General features: G+C 48.2%; 1 protein-coding gene across 4 annotated transcripts; it reads left to right on the top strand.

Moving 5' to 3' along the window:
• The first annotated feature begins 1,062 nt into the window (after positions 1 to 1,062).
• CLEC4G (C-type lectin domain family 4 member G) lies at positions 1,063 to 11,005 on the top strand. 4 transcript variants are annotated; one of them, XR_012650060.1, is made up of 10 exons: positions 1,063 to 1,235; positions 1,555 to 1,650; positions 1,835 to 1,933; positions 2,118 to 2,168; positions 2,275 to 2,364; positions 2,721 to 2,834; positions 2,928 to 3,079; positions 3,851 to 3,960; positions 4,579 to 5,370; positions 6,195 to 6,222. XR_012650060.1 is itself a non-coding variant. In XM_075025231.1 (10 exons), exons 2-10 carry the CDS (start codon positions 6,218 to 6,220, stop codon positions 10,025 to 10,027), a joined length of 894 nt encoding a protein of 297 aa, XP_074881332.1. In that variant the 5' UTR covers positions 4,711 to 5,370; positions 6,195 to 6,217; the 3' UTR covers positions 10,028 to 11,005. The 4 variants fall into 4 exon arrangements, 3 of the variants coding, with proteins under 3 accessions (XP_074881332.1, XP_074881333.1, XP_074881331.1); XM_075025231.1 differs by lacking the exons at positions 1,063 to 1,235; positions 1,555 to 1,650; positions 1,835 to 1,933; ... (3 more) ...; positions 2,928 to 3,079; positions 3,851 to 3,960 and adding exons at positions 6,820 to 6,939; positions 7,058 to 7,108; positions 7,217 to 7,342; ... (3 more) ...; positions 9,469 to 9,578; positions 9,892 to 11,005 and having other exon boundaries at positions 4,711 to 5,370; positions 6,195 to 6,245; XM_075025230.1 differs by lacking the exons at positions 1,063 to 1,235; positions 1,555 to 1,650; positions 1,835 to 1,933; ... (4 more) ...; positions 3,851 to 3,960; positions 4,579 to 5,370 and adding exons at positions 5,432 to 5,834; positions 6,820 to 6,939; positions 7,058 to 7,108; ... (4 more) ...; positions 9,469 to 9,578; positions 9,892 to 11,005 and having other exon boundaries at positions 6,195 to 6,245.
• Positions 11,006 to 11,033: the final 28 nt, after the last annotated feature.

Here is an 11,033-nt window from a genome sequence, read left to right on the forward strand (position 1 = left end):
CTTAAAGGGATTTTCAACCACTCCGGCTTCAGTATTGTGCCACTGAGGATATTTTTAACAGTGCTGAGAAGTCTTTTTTTAGGAACTTAAAGGGATTTTCAACCACTCCGGCTTCAGTATTTAAAAAATAAAAAGATAAAAAACCCTAAAAAAAGGTTAAAGAGATAAGGATGGGGGAGGTTGAGGGGTGGGGTTTTGGTCCTCTCTTGACTTTTATCTCAGTTTTCAATTCTTTCAGCTTAAAAAGCACCAGGACAAACTGCATGCTGTCAGCAGAGAGGGGAACCACCATGAGAGCGCGTGGGCCAAATTCACAGCGTTGCAACCCAAACCCAACTCCATTGCCTCTTGGAAAGTGCTGGAGGCCCAAGGGCATGAGCGGCCACCCCAGGGAGAAGTTTGGCCTCGACTTCCCCTAAATTCGGGATCAAAAAAAGGGAAATTGGACAAAAGGAGGAAGCTGCTTGCCCCAAGAGCAGGGGAACCAGAGTGAGGGATGTTCAACTTTTGGCTGTGTTTGCTTTTCCCAGGGTGCCTCTGTGAAACTCAGCTGAAATCGGTCAATGGTGAAGTTATTCATAAGTTCTAACTTTCGTTTACTGTGGTAGCCAGCCCAGCGGACGCCTAGCTCGAAGGCCTGAGGGCATTCAGGCAATGAAAAGAATCTTCTGGAGAAGGAATGAGGGAAACGGTACTCAAAAAAATGAGGATTTTCAGAATGCTAAGTTTCTTGCATTAAAACCACAAGAAATCACAAAAATGCTGAACAAAATGCTAAAGAATTCCCACCAAACCAAAGAAAAAAAGTTAAATTTAGGTGCTCACCTTTGAGAATACCGGTCACCGTTTAGGCATGAAGCCTCCAAAAACTGCCTCCTCAGGCAGGTGCCGGCCTCATTTGAGAAGAGCAGAGTGTGTTTTTTAATGAATTCTTCTGAAAATCAAAAGGGAAATGGGCTGCAACACGTGGCAAGGGGCTGCCCAAGCGTATCAGCCGCTCCAAAGCTCCTGAGTGCGCAGATTTTTTTTTCTAGGAATCAGAATTATGAAACGCAAGCATTTCCTTCCCCTCAGGATGAGATGACATGTGTTCCCCTCCACATAAATTGGGGCGATATCAAAAGAAAAAGGATCAGAGATGTCACAAGGCGAAGATGCCGTTGGCACCTACGAGAAATGGGATTTTGCCGAGGGGACGGAGTTGGAGAAGGAAGAGCAGAGGAAACCTAAAGGAGGTATTGGGGCAAGGGAGTGGCTTTGGGGATCCAGAGACATGAAACTGGAGGGTTTCAGCTCTTCAAATCAGCCTTTTTCTGAAGTTATAGCCAAATTTCAACACCTGGTTCCTCCGTCAGGCCACAATCTAGGAAAAAGAGTTTTGAGCATGGAGAACAGGGGGTGGAGCCACTCAAGAGGTTGTTTTGGGGGGATCTCTCCTCTTTGTGCTCTTCTTTAAGAAAATACCCGTTGGGGGGCAAGAAAATACCCATTGGGGGGCAAGTTATTTGGGGCTGCCTCACCCCATTTCACCCCCGGCAATGCTGTCCATCCTAGCCTTGTCTCCTGAGAGAGCTGTTGTGCTGCTGTACGTGCTTCTGGCCCTCACCTTCGTGCTCTTCATGGCTCTCACCATCGTGAACCTCCAGAGAGGTGAGTCCGCTGTGTGCCCCTTGCTCTGATCGCCAAGCATGGGGCGGGCACAATTTGGGGGAAAACACCAGCAGATGGAGCAAAACGTGCCTCCAAGTTAGGATTGAAGGCTCTTTTGCAGCCTGTGAACTCTCCAGGGCCAGATCTAGAGTGAAAGCAAGTGCTCTCCTCTTCTCCTCTCCAGTATCTGCGGTGTGGGAGGTGTTGGAACAAGCCCGGATACGGAGCGAGAACAGCCACACGACGGCATGGCACAACCTCTCGGAGGTCCAGCGTGCCTTTGGTATGACATCACGCCCCACAATGGCTCCCTGGCACCCGCTGCATCCTTGATACCTGTATGGATTTTCCCCCTGGCGCTTCCCAGGGTGCTTTTTCCGGCAAAAAAAATGAACCGAAGCTGCCTTCCATCAGGACAGAGATGGTCAGGGCTTGTTTTGAGCTTTCTTCTCTTATTTTCCTCTTAGATAAACAGCTCTCTGGTGAGCTCAAGGCGATTCACGGCCAACTTCTGAATGGTACGCCAAGGAAAAGCTGGTTTTGGGGAAATTTGGGCAGAATCCTGAATACTGGGTGCAGGCAGTGGTGAGATGGGGTCAAAAGCAGAGTTTTTCCTCCTTCCAGTGTCGCAAGAAGTGGAGAACATGCGGTGGAAGATGACACAGTGCGAAGAGGAGTGCGGGAAGGAGCTGTTGGATCGCCTCCGTGTCCTGGGTGAGAGCCTGATTTTGATGGAAAACTGTTAAATTCCGTCCTTCTAGATGCTCCAAAGATTCCTAAAATGTGCACCAGGAGTGCATGAAGCCAATCTTAATGAGTCTGAGATAACATTAAGTGTACATTAAAGGAAAAAAAGTCTTTCTCAGCCTGTTGATAATAAAAAGCTCATTTAACGAAAGGGCTTTGAGGTTTTACTGCCTGAATTTGAGAGAACGGTAACTCGCACCAGGAAAACACACAGCTAAAGCCCTGGTGTAAGTTAGGATAGAAAGGAAAAGCGGAAAGGAGACAAAAATGGGTTTTTTAGATCTTTGCGGCAGCTAACTTACCTTTTATTCTCTCCCTGGCAGAGGAAAGGGATGGGCTGGAGCCAGTGCTGCGGCAGCTGGCAGAGGTGAAGCAGGAGCAGAGCCGCGCGTCGGCACTTCTTGACGCGGCGCTGGGGGAGACACGCAACCTCTCAGGTGAGGGGCAGCAGTTGGGCTGAGCCTGTGGGCGTCCCCCTGCGCTTGACTATGCATTCTCCTTTTTCTTTTTTTACCCCCATTTTCCCTCAGAAATTATCTGCACAAGGTGTCCCGCTGGCTGGCAGCAGTTTGACAAAACCTGCTATTTCTTCTCTTCCACCACCACACCTTGGCTGGCCGCTCAAGACTTCTGCGCCAACTTCAATAGCCATCTGGCCATCGTCAACACCGAGCAGGAAAATGTAAGCTGAGAAATCCTGTAAAAAGTGAAAAAAATCCCCAGATTTTATGAGTTTAGAAGAATATTAGACTCCAATTCCCCAAACAGAAAGCTGGAGGTTAAGCACAGGTGACTCAAGACTACCTGTGTAGGGGGGGAAATGTAACTGTTCAAGGTTCCTGCTTGGTTCTGAAGGGATTTGGCCAAATTGCATGAATCTGTCCCTAAAATGGCTGGGGTGATTTAAGGATTTTTTTGGGAAAAGCTGGGGGGAAGCGGCTGCCCTGCTAGGTTCTTGTGTGACTCCAGGGGCCTCCCAGGGTACGAGAGGTGCTCACCTGAGTTTGGGGTGGATACGCCATGGCTCCATGGTGATCCCTTCTTGTGATCATATAGAAATTACAGAAATTATTTAGAAATGACAGAAGTTATAGACTGAATTACAGAAATATAACCCAAACCCTGCACAAATTAGCATTTCTACCCCAATTTAGATGATCACTGGCCCCCATTCAGAGCGGTCCTTTCACCAACCCGGCTTTTAAAAAGCACATTGGGTCTGAAAAAAATCTTCTTTCTCCAGGTATTAGAAATTTCAGTACTTTTTTCCATTTGCAATGGGAAACATTGCATTTTTCGTCACACTTGTGGCACGTTATGGTTGTTCCCTGCAAGAGACGGGCTCCCTGATGTCACTGACTCCTGGTGCTGGCCTAGGTGCCACTGAATCCCTTTGCCGTCGCCTTCCGCTTCCGCTCATGATGCTTCATTTCCCCTCCCTCCCCGTTTGCAGAAATTTCTGGCAAATCACATCATGGACAATCGGGTGTTTTGGCTGGGCCTGACCGACATGCACACAGAAGGCCACTGGCAGTGGGTGGACGGCCGCATCCTCTCTCTCTCGTACGTTTTTAGCCTCATTGGAGGGTAAATTGCCCCCCCAAATCAACTTTGTTCTCCCTTGGCCCCTTTTTTACTCAAAAAAAGGCACCACACTCTGGTTTAGTGCTTGAAAAGCATGGAAATAAGTTTCATGCTGCCGCAGTACCTGAAAATGCCAGGTGGAGGGAAAGGTAAGAGGAGTCACCCTGCTGCAGGCAAGATTTTGGCTTCCCCGCCCCCCCCAAATTCACTTTGGTTTTGGGGCTGAAAACCCAGGTGGGAACATGCAAGGAGCCGCAGCACCTGCTTGGTTCCCCCTCCTCGGGATGGACTGAGACCCTGCACCGAGTCAAAGGGGTTATTTTGAACAGATCTCCTCATTCTTGGGATTTTGGGAAAAACACTGCGATCAAAGTGGAGCCATTGTCCTACATTAAATGGGGTGAAAAGGGGAAAATCACTGAAATTGCATTGCTACATTAAACGGGGGGAGCCTGTTGCCCTCCTCGAAAGATGTTGTGGGGCTGGTGTGTTCTCCACCTGACTCCCCCCTACATAACACCCCCCCCCCCAAAACCCAACAAATTCCCAAATGGAGAGCTTTCCACCCAAACCAGTGTGCCCCCCTGCTCCCCGCAGGTTCTGGAACAGCGGGGAACCCAACAACGTGGGCCACCAGGGCGAGGACTGTGCCACCATCTATTCCAGCGGCCACTGGAACGACGCTACCTGTTCCAACGCCGAGGCCTGGGTCTGTGAGCGCAGCTGCTAGTGGCTCCCCTCCCCGGGCTGCCTGCTTACCTTGCCGGGGCTTAAAAAATGGGAGAAAAAACAGTAAAAACCTGGCAAAACCAAGCACAGGGTGAAAACATGAGACTCTGGGGGGAAAAAGGTATCCAAAAATGGGTACCTCCACTTCCCAAAAGTGAGGTGCACTGCCTGAGGTGGGCACAGCGCTGGGGCGGAAGGGTTAAACGGTTTGAGAGGGTCACTTTTGGGGGGAGGTGAGGGGGTGGGTTTAGAGATTTTTGGGGTATTTGTTAACATTTTTTGAGCCGTTTACCTGTTGTGCTGAGGCTCAACGTATCGCTTGCCTTGTTAATCAGGAAAAACCACCTCATAAATAAAGTGCTTCAATTGTGATTTGAACCAAAACTCATGTCAATCGAGCCGACGTGGCGCCAAGGAGGGTTGGTGCGCACCTTTTTTCCCAGGGTTTACGTAAAAAAAAAACAAACCAAAAAGAGAAGAGAGACCAGTGAAGATGAGGCACAAGCATGTTTTCAGGGCGCGTATGCAAATCTCCAACTCGTGGGTGCTGAAGCGCGACGCCTGTTTTGCTGAAAGGCCTTGCCGCCGGATTCCCCTCCTGGTGCGGGCAGCAGCTCTGCTAGAAGATTTGGGATTTCACTGATGCGGTGTTTAATGCCTGTAAGTGCCACTGTGGCAGTTTTATTTATAATCCCTTAAAAAAACGCGCAAATCCATGTGGGAGCTGTCTTCAAATTCTCATTGGTGGCAGAGCTCTTATGGCGTCACCGTTCCTCCCCCCGAAACAAATCCGTCATCCCCAAAGTCACCAAATCCCACGGTCCACCGAAAAGATGTATTTTTTGCACGGGGAAGAGCGCAGTCTTGCCCTCCTTTCGCCGCTCATTTGCATGTCACCACCGCCCCGTCGCGGAGAAGGAACTGAAAGCTCAGGGCCTAACCACTGGCCAAAATGGGGTGCCGGAGGTGGTGAGGGGTGTGCCAGGACGTGTGCCGAGGGGTTTAGCTCTCCACTGGGCGCCTGCGCGGCTACTCTCCTCGGCAAAGCATGGCCCGGCAGGAGACCTACGGCAACTGGTTGGGTCCCCCACTGGCACCCGCCAAGCGGTTGGTGAGACAAGCAGGTAAAATTGGGGAGACCCCCCCTGCTCTCCATGTCCTCAGTGTGTCCTTGGCGTGTGTTTTCGGGGCTGGCGGGTGTCTCGGAGCAGCACGGCGGTGTCCAAATATGCCGGCGGGGCGCTGCTGTTGTACGGAGCCTTTGGGGCGCTCAGAGTCATGTGGGTCCCGTTCTGCGCTCGAGAGCCTCTAAATCTCCAGGTTTGGCCCCAATTTCAGGTGTAAACTCCACACCAGGCCTTAAAAAAAGTCATCGGCAACTTCCTTGCTGGTGGCAACAGGGTTGAAGAAGCACTAGTGGTGGTTTTGAAGATCCTCCCCTTATCCTCAATGCTCTTTTACTTTCCTTTTCTTTTTTGTGGCAGGAATTTACTCTGTTGCTGGGAAAATGACACCCGTGGGTGACTTCAGACCAGGTAAATCATTATTTTTTCACCTTGTCAGGCTTTTTTGTAGCGTGGATGGAAAGCAGAACTCCCCAAGGTGCGTCCCCAAGGCCGAACTGGGCTTTATTTTCAGCTCGGTTGGTCAAACGTCTCGCTATAACGCAGCATTTCTCTCCAGATTTGGTTCCTTCTGTCAAATGAGATCAAATAGCCCCCAAAATATCCTGAAAGTCCACGCTGGGGGATTGAGAGGGAATTTATCTCTCTATCCTCACTCTTGGAGCCAGTGTTTGCACCTTTGCAGGCTCAAATTCATCCCCTCCCACCATGGAGAGCTTCAGACTTCACCAGAATTGCTTGGGTTTGCAGCCGAGGGGAGAACTCGGCTCTGAAAGAGTGGAGCAATGTTATATACAAAAATGATAAAATCAATATAGATTGAGAAAAGGATGTAAAAATCTTGCCAGAGGTGCTGCAGATTTACCAAAGGGGAAAGGTGAATTGCCTTTTTTTATGCTTTCCAAAGAATCCAGCTGATCATTAAGGGACAGGATTCCCAGTTGGCCTAAAATCCCAATTGTCATCCATTTTTCTTTTTTCATAGCATCCCCAGACAGCTTCGAGGACGATTATGACGATGTGTCCCTGTCAGAGATGGATCGTGGCCACAAGACACCAGTGACTGATGAAGATCTGCAGAGCCAGAGGAGCAAAGGAGGGACAGGTAGCACCCACCTCTTCTCCCCACATCGCCTGTGTGCTTGAGGAATTCCGCAGAGCAGGATTTGGCCATAAAATGCCCCCAAAACATCACCCAGTGACTCCTGCCTTCCTCCCAATAGGGGTTTACATCCTTGCGGGGAAACCGGCGTCTCCAAATCCTTCCCAAAAAGGTGAGTAGCTCTTGACTGATGCTGCTAACCCACATCGGAGGCCTCAGCCAGATCCAGACAAGGGAAACTGGGATTCCTCCCCGATTTCTCCCATGCTGCTCTCCACAGGTCACTCGGACCCCAGAGGTGGCAGGGGACAGAGCCGCAGGGTGACGTCGGTGGCCATCCTCTACGTCCTGGTAGCACTGAGCTTTGCTGCGTGGGTGCTGCTTTTTGCACTGGCCATGGTGAAGCGTAAGTGTCCCCAGAAGGGTCCCCGCTGGGCCGGGAAGCAGCTGGTTTGGTTAAAACACCCCCAAAAAAGCATTTTCACTGTTAAAAATAACATGTGGCTTGTGCCCGTGATGCTTTAAGTGTCCGTCCACGTGGAAACTGGCTAAAGCCTGTCTGTCGTCACAATTTGTTTTTAATTCTACCTTGGTATGTGAATTCTAGGGTTTTATCCCCAAATTGCCCCCAGCGCGCTATATCTGGCTGCCGCCTCCTTCTGCCTGCACCAGCAGCACTCCCTGTTTGCTACAGGGTGTAAATCCAGAGTAAATCCACTCTGGAATTCCCCACTCAGCCCAAAAAAGCCATAAATTGGGCAAATTTAGGTGCCGCTTGAGATTCCTCGGTATGATCCATCCATGTTTTTTCTTTCATTTTCATTTCAGAGATGGAAATCATGGCGGAATTAAAGCTCTTGAGGTTAAACTACTCGGAGAATCAAGCCAACGGTAGGTCCTCGGACTCACATCCCCGCGGTGAAGTTTAACGGTGATTGGGAGACACTGATTTTTTGGTGTTTGGCTCTTTCCTGGCACCGGTTTTGCCTTTTGGTGGAAAATAAGGAAAAACTGAATTGTCTTTTTGAGCGGCTCCTGGTTCTGCTCCATCTCAAGCAACACCGACTTTGCCTTGTTTCTGATTTCTACCGGGAATTACACCGGGGTAACGGTGTGGATTGGACACTGACTGAGCTCATGCCCCAATCCTGAATGAATTAGCCCCAAAAGGGTGCAAGCAGGAGCAAATCAGCCTTTGGGATATCACAGGATTTATCCTGATTAGGATCTTACTGTGGAGAAAATCCACCCTGTTATCTCTCTTAAAGGTTATGGGAAGGGAAGGATGTAAATCCTACAGAAAATTCTGCAAAAGTCAAATATAATGGGCCAAATCCTTAACTGCTGCCAAATGAGTGATTAATTAAATCATATTATGGGTGATATTGCAGCAAAATGTCACCCAAATAGAAAAAAACCACGCAGCAAAGCTGGCAGCTGGTGATGTAAGAGCTTTTACAGCCCTGATTGAGATTTCTCCATGTGGAAAAGTAATAAATCCTGGGGGAAAAAGCTCAAGATTTGGGTAAACTGAACTGGGGAAGCAGGAAAAATCAAGGGGATGGGGCTGGCGGTGGTTGCTCACCCTGCTGCCTTTCCCAGTGCGGCAGGAGCTGTCAGAGATGCAAAGGGAACAGATGCGGATGCGGACTGGGATGCACAAATACTACGAGGAATTGCAGGACATCACAGGTAAAGCCGTGGTCACCGTCTTGATGGTCTCTCGTTGTGCACCAGGAGAGAAACCTCCTGGTTTTAACCCAGAAAGACCACAGTGGTCTTAGGGATGGAAAATTTGGGTGATTTATGCCAATTTTGAGATGTCACCCTACCAGGGAAGCCGTGGAGGTTTCCCCAGCAGAGAAAAACTGATTGTCACCTGCATTTGGGGGGGTTTCTCGTCCCTCCAGCGCTGATCTGCAGATCCGTCCTGGACAACAAGAAGTGCTCGGCCGGCTGGAAGATCTTTGAGAAAAGCTGCTACTCCTTCTCGACAGAGACGATGAGTTGGCTGGACGCAAAGGAGATCTGCGCCGACCAAGGTGCTCACCTGGTCATCATCAACTCGGAGCAGGAGCAGGTCAGTCAGCTGCTAGCAAGTGAAAAATAACCAGTTTCTTGGCTTACACAGTGCCTAAAATACCCCTTTTCTTGGAGAATTTCTACTCCAGCAAACACAGGAACTCTAAACTCTTTTGTTTTTTTGGCTCAAATTCACCAAGATTGGCCATCAGGCTCAGAGTTATTTGGAGGCGGAGAGAAGCACTGATGGCCAAGCTGAGTTCAGTCAACTATGACTTCCCGTTTTTAGGAAAAAGTGCTAAAAACAGAGCAAGAATGTCAACATCTCCTTTCCGGAGTGCTGTGTATGCACTTTTTGCTTCAATACACCCAAATTGTTCAATATTTACCAAAAAATACTGCTCAGGTATCGCAGCGATGACCTTACCTTAATTGCCAAAAGCCTCAAGATTCTCTGTCTTCCCTGGAATTATTGTTCTGGGGCTGTTTTAACTAATTCTGCTTTTTTAGAAGTTCCTGAAGGACAATATTAACAGCAGCAGCACGTACTGGCTGGGAGTGACGGATCAGTTGGAGGAAGGCACCTGGGTCTGGACTAATGGTGAACAAACAAGTATTAGGTAAAAACTCCCTCCAGAGATTCCCGCAAAATGGAAAATAATTAGAAAATAAACGGAAAAAGGTGAAGTTGACCCACTGAAACATTGGGTTTTGGTAGTTTTACATAAGTCAAAGGGTTTATGTTGGAAAAATGGTATTATCAGAGCGTTTTCTTGCTGGTGGTTTAAAAAAAAAAAAAAAAGGGAGTTTTTTAGTCGTTTCCTTCCCTCGAAATACATATTTTGCCTCTTCCTGAGAGAGCTCCACTGCTGTGGGGCTTGTTTTTATTTTTTTTCTTATTTTCTGTTTTCCTTTTTCTCCTTCTTTCTCCAGCTACTGGAACACGTGGTCGGAGAACAAAGACAAGGACCAGAAGGACTGCGGCAGCATCGGACCTGGCGGCATCTGGAACGACGACAGATGCTCCCACACCAACCACTGGATTTGTGAAAAGTCCTGGAACTGCTGACCAGCATTATTTTTTCCCGTTTCCAGACAATTTTCAGTGCGCCCATAAAAAAAAAGTACATTTCAAACTTCCCATGCAGGAGCTGGATGAATTTATGCGGCTTCTGGGGGGGAGCCTATTAATTGCCTATTAATGATGTGCAAATCCCTAAAAATCAGTAGAATCCCTGTGAACCCCAACCTTGCAAGCCTGACCCACAACCTATGAAAAAAGGGGATTTTTCAGTTAAAAATAATCACTGTAAAAAGGTTAAAAATCCACTCAACAGTGCAGAACCAGTCCCATTCCTCAGCGCCACTGAATTTCTTCTTTCCCTCCCAGCTCTGCTGCCATGTCGCGGTTTCTGCTTAACTCTCAGAAAAGACAATTTCAGTAAAATCTTTGTCTTTTTCCCATTTTCCAAATATTTTTTTCTATATTTATCCTTCTCTCCCCCAAATGCCAGCCCCTGTCTGTGTCCCACAGCCAAAAAAACCCCTCCAAATCCCAATTCTGCTCATTTATACATTTCTTAATTCAGCACACCACCACCCAATAAAACTCCCCCCCCAAGAAACGCAGCACGCGCCGTTTGGCCTTTTTTTGCCCCAAATAAATTAAACAGCCCCACCAGACTCATCCTGGTGCCTGAAAATTTCTGGAATCAAAGGAATCCCGTTTAAAATGGTGGTGTGACGTTAACTCTTGTTTTTTAAAGGGTAATAAGCTACAAAAATCAATGTTTTGGGGGAATTTATGCATTATCGATCAGTGGAAACGCAATGATTCATTACGGGTAATGAAATTCCCTCTCTGGGTTGAAAATTAACCATGGGAGCTCCCTTCCCTCCCCAAAATTAGGAAACTTGAGCCGGGCTTAAGAAATTTGCTGTAAAATCAATAAAAAAAGGACCCAGGGCAGAAAAATGAAACTGGTTTTAGGCTAGTTTGGGCTGGTTTTCAACACACAAAAAATCGATTGGTGACAGAACATGCACAGAGAGGCTTCTGTCCTCAATAAAAATTT

This window comes from Buteo buteo, chromosome 4, assembly GCF_964188355.1.
Source record: "Buteo buteo chromosome 4, bButBut1.hap1.1, whole genome shotgun sequence".
NCBI lineage: Eukaryota > Metazoa > Chordata > Aves > Accipitriformes > Accipitridae > Buteo > Buteo buteo.

Bases quoted from the DNA above. Each gene is read 5' to 3' on its own strand.
- CLEC4G (XM_075025230.1), top strand. From the start codon at position 5,759: ATGGCCCGGCAGGAGACCTACGGCAACTGGTTGGGTCCCCCACTGGCA. The intron at 5,835-6,194 runs GTAAAATTGGGG...TTTTTGTGGCAG, and splicing joins GCGGTTGGTGAGACAAGCAG to GAATTTACTCTGTTGCTGGG. The intron at 7,828-8,538 runs GTAGGTCCTCGG...TGCCTTTCCCAG, and splicing joins CTCGGAGAATCAAGCCAACG to TGCGGCAGGAGCTGTCAGAG.